General features: G+C 41.4%; 1 protein-coding gene across 1 annotated transcript in view; it reads right to left on the reverse strand.

Moving 5' to 3' along the window:
• Nucleotides 1-609: 609 nt before the first annotated feature.
• The window catches only part of GORASP2 (golgi reassembly stacking protein 2), a 33,055-nt gene continuing 19,468 nt past the window's right edge, over nucleotides 610-14,196 (reverse strand). The window contains exons 5-10 of the mRNA XM_047871721.1: nucleotides 13,789-13,919; nucleotides 10,567-10,699; nucleotides 8,361-8,484; nucleotides 4,567-4,653; nucleotides 3,350-3,460; nucleotides 610-1,746 (exon numbers count right to left, since the gene is read on the reverse strand). Of these exons, the coding sequence (XP_047727677.1) occupies nucleotides 1,406-1,746; nucleotides 3,350-3,460; nucleotides 4,567-4,653; nucleotides 8,361-8,484; nucleotides 10,567-10,699; nucleotides 13,789-13,919 (927 nt within the window). The 3' untranslated portion in view covers nucleotides 610-1,405. The remainder of the gene's footprint in view (nucleotides 1,747-3,349; nucleotides 3,461-4,566; nucleotides 4,654-8,360; nucleotides 8,485-10,566; nucleotides 10,700-13,788; nucleotides 13,920-14,196) is intronic.

Below are 14,196 nucleotides of genomic sequence, written 5' to 3' on the forward strand. Positions count from 1 at the left end.
ATCTTTTAGAAAGTAATAACAACTTGCTCACCTCTTCCTATACTGGAAAGTAAAAAATCATGTAACATTTAAGTATGCTTGTGAATATTTTTCCTACCAGTTACAAGCTCTTGTTAAAAAAAATAGGATTGCTAACTGAAATATTCTAGAATTATATTTACAACGCAAACAGAAGAAGCTAGTGCTCAGAGCTGGAGCCTTCTTTTATCATTCAGCGTGAAGCACAAACCTGGTTCAGTAGTGGATATATCCTAAAAATTGGCTGGTGCTGGGCCCCCCGTTAGAGGCACTAGGTTGGCGCTGGCAAGTCTAGCTTCCGGCTGAGCGGTCGCAGCTCAATTACACGTGCTGGGCCCTTAGCAACATTCATGCTACTACCAGGTCAATAACTGATGAACCTCTTTTGTCTTATTTAAAAAACAGATATAATATGCATTTAATTTCATTCAATAAATCAATTCCACTTAACTTACCATCTCTTAGAAAACTTGGCAGAGAGCCAACAAAAGACATGAAAAATTACATTAAAGATGTGTGACATACTTGAGAGTAACAAGTGCATACATGGCAATTAGGAGTTGTCATTTAAATGCACCACAAGAAGAAAAATAAAATTACTGTAATTTATTGCTGAATCTATGCTTGTCCAGTATAGCTATAATATTAGAAGTAGCCACAAAGTGCCACCTTCTGGTTTAAAACTGTGCAGCATTTCCTTTATTTCTTTTTAAATGCCATTTGATGGTGGACGTATAAAGCAACAGCAGCAGTTACAAAATGTTGTCTGAGTAATTCTGAGAGCTCTAAACAAAGATCTGTGAATAGGCTGAATAAAAAGATGTCCAATTCATAGTGCACACTGTGTAACTTTAACAAACATCTTTAGTTGGAATTTTCGTGTAAACCTTTAGAGATTGACTCACAGAAACCAAAAGTAAAATATCTGTTCCTTTCACGATTTAAGTGAGGTGGTCGGCATTCTCAAAAACGACTTACAAAATACAAGAAATGTTGCATGTGAGTACTAGGCATAAAATATTTCATTTTCTTACAGGAGGAGCAGCAGGGGGACAGGGAGCCTCGTGGATGCCCTGTCACCTTTCCCAAAGATGTGTACCCCCACGAATGGCAGTGGAAACCTGGCAGCAAGCCACTCTTAAATTCTTTTTGGTTGTTTTTAAAATACAAGCACTTTCTGACATTTCCCTCCCAGCCTATGAGCCCCACCCCGACTTGGCAGGATACAAGCCCACGTCCTCTTCCTTAGTTTTCCCCTTAGAATTATTTACAGGATGCCTATAGATACGGTACAAACTAGTATGAAATTAATGAGAGTTTGCATTTCCAGACACGCTCCTGTGGTTAGACAAAGCCCACCACACCAATTCCGAAGACCGGTTCAAAGTTAAGGTGACTCGGAGGCACTTGCATCCGTAACTGCAGAAGCAGGCTTCTCGCCGGCTGGGCTGGATTCGCAGACTCTGTCCTCAACAGTGGTGGGGGCCTTGGGAGGGGGGGGCGTCACATCCGCGGTGGGTGCGGAGGCAGCGTCTGCCTTTGCAGTGGTCGTGACAGGGTCGGAGGGTGGGCTCCCGGTGGGTGCGAGGGAGGGTAACAGCTCCCCTGAGCTCGTTGCAGAAGACACCTCTGGAACCAAAGGGAATGACGGGAGGAACTCGGATGGCATGGGGAGAGGTGCAATGCCAGGTAAGTTTCGGGGAGGCAAGGAAGGAAGAGGTGGCAAACCTAGGACAAAAACGGCACAGATCATACATCCTCCCGGCACTGAAAGAGCAGCTGTCATCATCACGTGACTGTTTTTATTTGCATTTCATTAAGGAAACTGAAGCCAAGGAGAGATACCACAAATCGCAACTTCTGCTTATCCTCAGGTGGAGGCCAGGACAGTTAGGGTTAGATATCCAATCCAAGACCAGCTGGCCAGAAGGAAAGGTTCCCGCCTTCCAGACTCCACAACCTCCATGTGACTCAGCCAGTTCAGAGAAGAAATGATTCTCCCCGTTAGGACGGGCAGAAGCCCACCCGGCAAGCAATGTGGCCACACTAGTGTTGGACGTAACTCCCCTTCAGTCAGGCAAGCCCCCAGCTGAGTCAGAGGGGCCCTCTGGACAGAAACAGGAAGAGGAGACGGGCCGGCCTGGGGAGGGAGGCGCTTGTCCTGTAGCCTCCTCCCTTGGCCTCACCTCACCATAAGCACTCAGCCTCTGTTCAAGCCCTCTGACTGACTGGTAACCATTACGCTTGGTGGGCTCAACGTGAGGATTTCAAAATGGAGAATGAAGGAAAAGAGCGTTGCTTTTTTAAGAAACAAAGGAACGGCAGAAGGTACGATATATTCAGAGCAACCACCGGGCTGGTGAAAACCTCAATGCTCTTAGGGTCTATCTGTTAAGTCGAGGAAAGGGCAGATGAAGCCAAGAATACAGGGCACAATAGAAAAAACAAAAGGAGTGGTAAGACAGGGTAAACATGAGGGTTTACTAGTCTTCCTTTTTTTTTTTTTAAACTACTGGGCGGAAAGTAAATGCGTCCATGAGGACAGGTGATGAGTACATACAGATGGGGACGGCACAACGGGGACAGCTACGACCGAGACAGAAACACGACCGTGCACACTCCCTGACATCACCAAGGGGCCTAGCTACTGAAATGAGCAATTAGCAGTCGCCTTGACATGCGGTCCTCTCAAAGTTGAAGGTGAGTAATCGTTAACTGAAAGAACAGACTTGTGGGCCACTCTGCTGCTTCATTTTCATCAGGGCATAAAATCTGAGCATAAATACTTGGAGCATCTGCCAGCTTAACTATGTGTAGCTAAAGTCTCTCTCAGCTTTTATCATAAAAACATCTATTAGTAACAGAGAATACGTATCAAATAACAACAAACCCAGCCAGCTGAGCAAGGGTGACAGTTTCACAGCCCACGTTTCTGGTCTTGGCTACTCAAAACAAACACCGCTGGTGGCAGCTACCCAAACACGAGGAGTCCATTCACTTGCGCTGGGTGAATGTACACCTTCGTCCAGTTCACTCAAAGCAGCACCACACTGCTGTTCTTTATTTCTACAACTGGCCTTTCTGGTATCTGGGCTGTCAGGGTGCAAGGAGAGGAAAATGGAAGAGAGGCGGCCAAGTAGAGGAGAATCACAAAAATATTCTTCCTCTTTTTTAAGCTTTTTAAATAAAAAAAATAATATTTATTTGAAGCAGCTGAAATTTGTTCAACTGATCTGCCCTTTCCAGAAAAAATTGCAATAGAGGATCTGCTTTCCTGGGTAAAAGCTTTTTATTTAGACAGAGTCCTAGGAAGGCAAGATGGGCCACATACCCGCGTTCACCAGTTCTGGTAAGCTGACGCCTGGCATGACGTGCGGTGTAGGGAGGTTGAGGTTGGGGAGGGCGGGCAGGTTAGGTAGTCCTGCTGGTAAAGGCATCAGACCTACAGAGAAGGCAGAGAACAAATGATAAAACCACTTCCTCCGGGGAAAACATTCAATCCTGTTTTGAAAAAAATACTACCCACTTCAAATTGAGAACACCAGAAGTCCACTTACTGTGGGGCAGTTCTGTATCATAACATTCACAAAACAACAAAGCTCACTATGTGAAATGTCTTTCTGTACCTAAGTGATTAGATGGCTAAGTAGGTAAGGCTTAAAAGACACCAGAGTACCTCCAAACCCAAGAGCAAGAACGACGATGGCCTGAGTGTCGCGGGGAAGAGCTGATTTATGTCAGCAAGTACGGTAGTAAACGGAATTAAATTTCTCTTTGAATGGCTGAGGTTCACAATCCTTCTGGCTTTTTAATTTTTTTCTGAAATAATTTCAGACTTACAGTTGCGAAAGTAGTTTATATAACTATAATATATATATATACCTTATATATATATATATATATAAGGTATATATATATATATATGTAAGGTATATATATATATATACACATTTCACTCAAATTCCCCACATGTCAACATTTTACCACATTTCTTTACCACTCTGTGTGTGTCCGTGTACACACTTGGTTAATCACTAAATATGTGTGTGCAATGACATCTTCAGTCACACAATTAAAGGCTCTCATGATGCAAGTATATTTGATCCCTGAAATAATAGTGTCATTGCTAATAACACCGTTATCCCTGAAATAAGATTGTTATCTGATGGGTGAAGAAACTTGGTCTTCACTGGGAACAGTAAGAAATAAACACAAATCTAACTTCATGTTAAAGCTTCTAAAGAAGCTAATATGGAATGCTCTCTTTCAGCACAGAACTTTTGCATATTCCTTCTTCCTGCCTCACGCTGCACTGGAGGCATAGCTGGCTGAGGACAAGGAGCCTGGGGCTCAGAAGTTAACAGCTGGTGACTGACAGCTCACTGCTACTTACTCTCATTTATCACAAAGTTATAGCAAAGATAAAATGAGATGAAAAGACATAAAAAGTCACCACAGAGGTATACGGTTTTTCCCACTGTTTTTTAAGGTGCACAATATTACTAATGCTATTATCACTACATACATCTCCAGTCTCCTGCTGCTTACCTGGTAATGTAGTAGCTGGATTCATTGGTGGCACAGAAGTGAGGGACTGGCTTACTTGTGGTGGCAATAATGGTACTGTTGGTACACCTAAAACAAAAACACGACCTTAAACAAAATTTCTAACAATTTCAGCTGACGAAGAATGAAGACACTTTATTAGGACAGTCTTCAGACCCCTTCCCTCACCACCACGGTAGGGTCTTCATTCCGTGGGACTCATTCAGGCCCGGCTTCTGGCTGCTTCACCAACTGTCTTAGCTGATCTACATACTCTGCCTGTGGCCTTTAACAAAGACTGTTAGCAGAGTCTCGGCTAAGAGGGCGGGAGGCTCTGCAAACTCACCCCAGCTAAGCTCACTGGACAAGAATTTTATACCTGACATAAGGCTAGATTAGAAAACTGTTTTACAAATTCAGAAATGAGACTCGAGGATTCTAGTCAATCTCTACAGGGCTCCTGAACTAGAATGCCCCATAAACCTAGGACTGCTGGGGGGGGGGGGGGGGACCATGTGCCCTTTGAAACCATGAATGCTGGTCTGTGAAAGGGGAGAAGATGCAGATGGCCTGGAAGAGACAAGAGAGCATGTGGGCCTCCAGAGATGGAGAGAACGACCTGGCTTCCTGAATTTCCATTTCCTTTTGATCTACAGGCTCTGTGACACTCCTCTGAAGTCTTTTTACTGATGTTATTAGCTTGAGAAGGTTATGTTCTTCAAATGCAAGTAACTCTTAGGATTCTACATAATAAAGGTTATCTATTAATGTCTACCACCTACTCATGCTAGAGGCTTTGCTGTTATCCAAACAATAGTGCACACGGAGTCCAGATTTTCTTACAGAAATGTGCTTAAATATGGTAGCAGGAATGAACTGTGCCTAAAAGCATGAAGCAACCCTTTTCATATAATTACTTTTTCATGTATTTACTTTTCTGCAGAAATTGGAGGCATGTAAAAGAAGAAGAGGGTTCTTTGCTTTCATCAGATTCGCATGAAAGTTGGTTGACTACTACGTTTGTTCATTAATTCCAGCTTTTTGGGGGCACCTACGGTATCTATATATACGTTAGACATTGTTCTAGGCACTGAGGCACTCTACAACATAAAGAAATTAGAAATCACTACCTTCAGGATATATTCTAATAATGGACAGGAAAAGGGACACAGAGGTTGAACAAGTAAAATAACCAACATGCAAAATGGTGGGAGTTCTCTGCAGAAAACTCAAGCAGGGGAGGGGACAAGAAATGTGAGGCATGAGGGAGGGTAGCAAAAAGGTCACCTGATTAATGCTATTTCAAAACGATATATTCATTTTCTAAAATTTCATAATCCAAAAATTTTCAAATCGATACAGGAGTTTTCTTTTTTAAAGATACTTTTAATGTTTCTACAGTTACTGCTTGGGCTACTTTGCAGCAAATTACTTAAAAGCAAAGACGGGTAAGTAAATGCCTAACAAAAAGTGGGTTCTCACATGTCACACTGCAAGAATACTCAATTTTTTAATTGATTTATTCAGAGTGAAAATGTTGATTTCCGTCTCTTCTGAGTATTGCTTTATTTACATTTCTATCTTTTAATATTCAAGAAGCCATTTCTCCACAGCGTAATAAGGCCAGGGATCCCAGCACATGCTTTTAAGATAACACAAGTGTAACCATAATGTAGTGAGGGAAGATACGGTCTGCTCCTGTGGCGGTTACACCAACCCACCTTTACTAAGTCTATTCAGGAATAAACTAGAGGACCATCTGATGGAATGTAAGGAAAAACCCCACAATATAAAAACAAGATGCCAACACTGCCTAAGTGAAATAAACTTTAAACTGGATCCCAACTGGATCTATGACTTGATATTGATGACATTAATATTTAATTTCATCTAGGCAATGTTCTAAAACTGGATTGTGATGATGACTGCACAACTTCATAAATTTACTAAAAATCATTGAGATGTATGCATACAGTGAGTTAATCTTATGGTATGCAAATTATATTGTAAAAAAGCAGGGGAAAAAAACAAGCAAATGGTAGGGGGTAGAGAGGTGTATCACCATATTGAAAACTGGTGAAGCTGGGTGTTGGGGGTTCACAGTACCATACCATCTATTTTAGACTGTTTGAAATTTTTAATTATAAAAAGTTGAAATTTTAATATTTATTTATTTTTGAAAGGGGGGGAGAGGTACAGAGAGAGAGAGGGAGAGAGGGAGGGAGGGGGAGGGAGGGAGAGGGAGAGGGAGGGAGGGAGGGAGGGAGGGAGGGAGGGAGGGAGGGAGAGAGAGAGAGAGAGAGAGAGAGAGAGAGAGAGAGAGAGAGAATCCCAAGCAGTTTCTGTGCCATTAGCACGGAGCCTGATGCAGGGCTTGACCCCATGAACCATGAGATCATGGCCTGAGCCGAAATCAAGAGTTGGCTGCCCAATCAACTGTGCCACCCAGGTGCCCCCAAAAATTGAAATTTTAAATATTATCTAGAAAAACACATCTTTGGGAAATAAAATGAAGACTCTGAAAAGGGCTGGGATTTGAACCAAAGGGACCAAGTGCAGAAATAAACTGTTGAACTTAACTGCATCTTGGTGAATACATTCTAAGTCCGTTCCAGAACAAAGCCAAGTATGAACAAATTTTGAACACAAATATTAAAAGGAGCTCAAGAATAAAAGGTGAAAATGAAATACAACTAAACTATGTCAGTATTTCTTTTGCTTCCTCAGTATTTAATTACATAATTGCTTCCTCAGTATTTAATTAAATAATATACTCTTGGTATTATCAAGAAATAAAACCAGAAAACAGGAGATTTTTAAAAAGGCAAGAGAAAAGTAAACTCTACCAACCTACCAAGCTAAGATCTATGTCATGTGATGAAGCAATCTCACGTCTAGGAATATAACCAAGAAAAACGAAGACACAGGTCCATGTAAAAACCTGTACACAAATGTTCTTGGCAGCATTATTCATAACAGCCAAAAAAGCAGAAACCACCTCAATGTCCCTCAACTGATTAATGGATAAACAAAATGTGGCATGTCCATACAAAAGAACATTATCTGGCCGTTAAAAAGGAAGTATTAATATATGATACAACATGAAGGAACCTTGAGAGCATTATTCTATGTGAAAGAAGCCAGTCACAGAAACCATGCATACTGCATGAAATGTCTATATTAGGAAAATCCACAGAAAGAAAGATTAGGAATTGTCTAGGCCTGAGGGGCTGGGGAAAAACAGTAAATGACAGATACAGGGTATAGGGTTTCTTCTGGCGTAATGAAATGTTCTAAAATTGACTGACATGATGGTTGCACAACTTTGCACAAATACACTGAAAAAAATCCCACTGAATTGTACACTTTCAAAGGGTGAATTGTATGGTATGTAAATTATATCTCAATAAAGCTGCTGGAATAAAAACTGAAACAGAAAATGACTGTATTAGGTAGAACGAGAAATACAGTAAAGGAGGAAGACATGTATGTGTCCCCTGAGCAAGACTGAACCCTCTAGGAAGAGAACGTTATCCTGCTCACTTCTGTTATCTCCAGCGTTTACTATCCAGGGGACACTGAAAACATTTGTTGAGGAAATAGAGCAAACAGAATTTAAAGGTACAGTCCTGACTTTACAACTTGTCTAAAATACACTGAGAAGTGGTGTAAATGCAGGACATATCTACAGTTTTCAAAGTACACTGGCATTAATTTTTAAAATCTATGGCTTGAGGCAGAAAAGAAGATCATGTAAAACAAAGTAAGTTGAAAAGAGAATAGATTTTTCTGCTCACCTGTACTGAGAACATTACTGACAGCTGGTGGAGTTGAGCTAATAGAAAGTCCAGACAGTCCCTGTTCAATTTCTGTAGTTCCTGGTGGTGACAAAGATGGAGGATTAACTGAGGACAGCTGGACCTGCCAAAAAAAAAAAAAAAAAAGAAAGAAAAAGCACTCAGGTTTATTTCAAAGAAAATATATACACTGTCTCTCACTGGTCCGACAGATACCGCTTTTTTTGTTTTAGTTTTTATTTAAATTCCAGTTAATATACAGTGTAATATTAAATTTCAGGTGTACAATATAGTCATTTAACACTTCCACACAACATCTGGTGCTCATCACAAGTGCACGCCTTAAACCCCATCACCTATTTAACCCATCCTCCCACCCTTCTCCCCTCTGGTTACTGTCAGTTCTCTGTAGTTAAGAGTCTGTTTCTTGGTTTGCCTCTTTTTCCCTTTGCTCACTTGTTTTGTTTCTAACAGGTACCTTTTTTGATCATACTAGCTGTCAACGTTTTCACCTGGCACTTCTGCCTTCAGACACTCCTTCCTATTTTTGTTACATGTCAAGGACCACGTGCTATAAACATCTTCCCATCCGGTCACTTCCAGTCTCTGGACACGTGGCATCTCCCCCATTACACACACTGTTCTAGCTACTCCCACCCTAGGAGGAGATTCTACTTTTTCCTCCTTCACAGATGCCCAAGACTCATTTTACTCCACCTTGAAAACACCGCTTTTCTCTTCTCTGAGTTCTCAGCCAGTTGTAACTTTCATCGTTCCCGGAAGAAGTCAGCTCAAAGTCTTAATGCGGAATGGAGTCCTTAAAAGTTTCTCAAGATGTCTAACCCTTCAGTCCACCTTATCTTTTCTCATCAATGTATGAATGTGGCAGCCAGACCCCCACTTCTGGGGTGGGGGAGGGATAAGTCTATATGGAGTCTATGGATGGGTGGATGGGTGGTTTCATCTCTGGATACTCCAACTTCCGCCAGCTCCAGTGTCCTCTAGCCCTTTTCCCTAGCTGCCATTTCACCGTCTGGTCTTCCAGACTGCCCACAGAGGCTTATCTGGGGCAGAAATCACAGATGAGGAGCAGCAGATTAACATGTAACTACATGGGCTCTGGCTGTCAGTCAATGGCAGGGGTGGGGAGTGAGGAAAGGTTACACTTCCCTGTAGCATTTTTTCTACTTTCTTTAGTACTGATGCTAGTGGTGGCAGCCCTTTCTTTCTTTATAGCTGTAGCATTTTCCTTCTGGATGTTTGGTTTTTATTTAGTCATGCAGACAAGAGTTAACTGTCCTTTGAGGCTTTCATAGAAAGCATGCTAAAAGCCTGTAAGCCTGGGGCGCCTAGGTGACTCAGCTGGTTAGGAGTCCAAGTCTTGTGGTTGCGGTCATGACTGGGGTCTGTACTGACAGTGTGGAGACTGCTTGGGATTCTCTCTCCCTCTCTCTCTGCCCCTTCCCCACTCTCGCACTCACACTCTCAAAATAGATAAATAAACATTAAAAAAATAAATAAAAAATAAAAGCCTGTTAAGCCTGTACAAATACCTTATCCTTAAAAAGTCTTACTTTGATCTTGTAAGCACCCCCACACAGCATCTTGCTTTGTTTCTAGTTCAGTTTCTTGAAAGATTAAGCACCAGCTATCATTACCACCTTACCACCATTTGCCCTCCATCCTGTGACTTGATCTCTGCCCGCTGCCAGTCTCTGAAAGTGTCCTAGCCCAGGACATGTGTTTGTCACTCCTTCTCTAACCTGACTTCTCTTAATTTTTCTTGATGCTTTGTCCTCCCTTTGGATTTCTGTCTTCCCTTTGGACTTCCTCTGTCGGATCCTTGTTCTTTCCTGGATCCCCTTTCTGCCCATCCATTTAAATAGTAGGAATGTTCAAGATTCTAACCTCAGTCCTCTGATCCACCAGGCCCAATCCCTCAATAATTTTTATCGCTGCTCATTAGGTTAAATTACCCACTCTTTGCTGATGATTCCCAAATCTGTATGTCTGGTCTTGTCCTCGTTCCTGAAATCCAGATCCACAGGCTATCTATCTGGATATCCTACAGGAATTTCAAATTCAACATGGTCAACACTTAACTCCTCTCTTACCCTATCTCCATTACTGCTACTACCACACACACTGACACTTGACTCGTTTTAGCGAAAACTTTATACATCATCAGGTAGTAAAATTCTCTCACCTCTGTAAATCCATCTTTAAGAGGAGTAATAGGTGTACCAGTCATCTGTCCAGGAAGAGAAATTTTCTTCCCTTCTTCAAATGGGCGTGTTGGTATTCGATGCAAATAACCATATCCAATGCCACATCCTAGGCTGTGAAAATATTTTTATTTCTTAAAGTTATTGTTATCAATCACAGCTTGCATTTCACTGAGGTTTGGAAATACAAAACCAAATTCCCATTCTTTTAAGTGTCATCCTATCAGAGGCCTCTTCTGACCACCCTTTAAAACACAGCACCCCCCTTCACCAGACACTACCCTTACAGCTCCTTTATTTTTCTTCAAGCATTTATCCTCATCTGACACACTGCACATTTATTTATCTGCTGTCTCCCCCAATAAGATGTTAAGGTCCTTAAGAGCAGAGACCTCGTTTTGTTTACTGCCATAACAGTTCCTGACACATGGCAGACACTCAATAATTATTTGCTGAATGAATGACATACGGCCCTTTCCACCAAAGAGCTCCAAGTACTTCTGTCCGATGATGTCATTTACACAGTCCCTAGTTCTATTTCAGAGCCTGACACAAATCAATCCAAGTTAATCCAGAGTCCTAATTTATCCTCTCATTGCCACCAGAGGCATCTTTCTAGTAAGACATGATCACACTGTTTTTCAGTCTGCTGGCCTCCCAATATTCCTTTTCTCTTCTTCCCTTTGCAGAATTTCTTCTCCGCATTGTTGGCAGTGCTGGTGGGACTGTCAGTCAGGGAGCCTAGTCCAACCCAAGGAGTGGCTCATAACCAAAGCCAGGCCAATCCACCTTTCTTTGCCCATGGCTGCAAATCTTGGGAGTGACAGAAAACAAAAACAGCTTCATCTCTTCAGTAGAACACTAATGAAAACTGCCAATTAGTCCTTCCTCTCTAAATCCCTAGCAGTGCTGAATTCTGTCCTTCCCACATCTGATTCTTTAAGCTGTTTCTTTGATTATCTGAGCAACTCCACAGCAATAAATCCATGTCTACTTAGGACAACGACAGTTAGTTTCTACTGTTTGGAACCAACAAACCCCCACTGGTACAGTATTTCACAGTCCCACTACCCAAGGTATATCCAAATTCCTGACTGTGGGATTTAAGGCCCTTCACAATCAGATTCCAACTTAGGTTGCCATCATTATTACTTTTATTTCCTAAACTACTCGATACTTTCTGAGAAGCCCATGCACAGATATCTCTGCCTCCCCCCCGCCAATGCATCTTTTGTTTCTGTGGATTTGAGCCCCCAACAAAAGCCTCCCGGGAGAGCAAGCAGTGGCCAACTTCGGCTCTTCCTAAGCCAAATCTGACTTTGCAATGATGCTTCATATTACAAAATTACCTCTTCCTTTGCTGACTTTTCGTCCCTTCTACCATCAAATCTGTAATTATCACTAAACTAGATCTCAGATTTAGAGGAAGAAAGTAAGATTAAATAATTTAGACTGATTGATCATAGCCTATCAGACATAGGTGCATTTTAAAACAAGGTGATTATTCAAAATAAGTGGTTGCAGAGAAAGCACTGAGGCCACAGTGAGCCCCTCTGCAAACTTACAGATAGCCCAAGACTGAAACTAAGAGAAATATGCTGGAACAAATGAAATTTGGTCAGTCTCTGAGGAAGGAATGAAACCCACAGGTACACATCTGCCAGATGAGGGCAGACTAAAAATGGTCTATATGCATCTGTCTAAAGCAATGGCTGATCAATGATACTAAACCATGTCCCAAAGAAAAATGTCTTCCACAGAAAAGGAGTAGTCGCCAGAGTCTAGAAAAGAAGGCTCCAAGAATGAGAATGTAGCAGTATTTAGTCTGCAGAATTAAACATGAAAGAATTAGTGATGTTCTTTGCTATTGGACTCCACCATGATTCCATGCTTACCGAGTACTCTTGTGATGCTAATCCGACCTGAGTATTCTAACTGGAGAAGAGACGCTTTTCTATTATAAACTAAAAGCCATTCTAATAAATACATCAGCTTCTCTACAAATTTAGTTTATATGAGGCAGTCCCTCTGAAATGAGTCAGTTTTGAATGCCTTGAGAAGATCATATTTCTGTGTGTTTACAAACCTGGACAACAGATAATAACTTGATCAAGAATTGTCCCAGAAAGGCCAGATTCTTAACGTGATACCTCTATTTATTTTCTCAAATTGCAAAAAGCTAGCATCCTGGTTGCAATATCTAGTCAGCTACAGAATCTCAGGTAGTGTGGGGAATGATTATGAACAAATAGGGGCTTTCTCTGCCTGTGTCAACTAGGTCATCCCCTTACCAGCAATTACTGGAACTTTTATAAAATATGTGTGAAAGTTTCCAAACCCTAGGCTTTCCTATAATTATGGCTTATGCTCAAAAAATTCCTCAATTAAACAAGGCTTTCAAGATAATGAAAAACTTGTACAACTTAAACAACAGCTGAAAGACCTACAGAGGCAAAGTTAAGTCCACATGTTTTGCTTTGGCTTTTTGAAATTAGGAAATTGACTTGATGAACAGTCCCGAGAAACTGATTTTCTAGTTTGCTTCTCTGCGTGGCTTGATCCTCTTTCTAAATTGCTTTTTATAGTTGCTGCAATTTTGTCTAACTTTTGGCTAGTTTGTCCACTTCTGAAAGCCAACAGTTTTCCACAAAATGCTAAGGAATTTCCCCAGCAGCTAGACAAAGTTACAATTGTATTGTCCCATTGCTGGGGAGGGGAACTGGGAAAATAAAACTGAAAACTGTTTTATTAAAATACAAAACAAAACAAGGCTGTTCACTCTTAGATCAGTAAGGAAAAGGACACTACCTAAATATGTTCTTTAAAAAAATGGATTACTGAGGGGCGCCTGGGTGGCTCAATCCATTAAGCATCTGACTTCGGCTCAGGTCATGATCTCGCGGTTTGTGAGTTCGAGACCTGCGTCGGGCTCTGTGCCGACAGCTCAGAGCCTGGAGCCTGCTTCCGATTCTGTGTCTCCCTCTCTCTCTGCCCCTCCCCTGCTCATGCTCTGTCTCTCTCTGTCTCAAAAATAAATAAAACATTAAAAAAAAAAATGGATTACTGAATTCGATATTCCAGGTCAGCTCTTTCCTTTTCTCAAGAAAAGTCTTATAATAAACCAGTAACTTGTTTAAAAATAAAAGCAATCATGTTTACTGTAAGTTTATGCAATCATTACTTAGTCTAAAAGGTGATCTTACCTGCCTTCTCCACCCCATGCGGAATTTGGTGTAATAATCACTTCTCGACAGTTATCAGTGTCTGTATTATACACATAAAGTTTCAATGGTTTTGCTTCATGTGTTTCAATAAGGCTGAACAGATCTTCAGACTGCAAAAGCATCACAGGAAAGAAACATTTTTACATTACTGAACTTTAGAACACTGGGTCAAACCTGGTTAATACCGGAATCACCTGGAAAACCTTTTTAAAAAGTACAGACTGGGCCCTGCTGCTAGACATAAAACTCATTCCTTAAAACCAACATTCCAAACAAGGTTTCAGATATTTTACCTAGCTCCTATGTGCAAGGTCTTATGTCCAGTTCTCTAAGACCTAGTCAGCAAGTTTAGCAAAACTCTTCTACACCCAAATTCTACATATTCTG

The sequence above is a fragment of the Prionailurus viverrinus genome, chromosome C1 (assembly GCF_022837055.1).
Source record: "Prionailurus viverrinus isolate Anna chromosome C1, UM_Priviv_1.0, whole genome shotgun sequence".
NCBI lineage: Eukaryota > Metazoa > Chordata > Mammalia > Carnivora > Felidae > Prionailurus > Prionailurus viverrinus.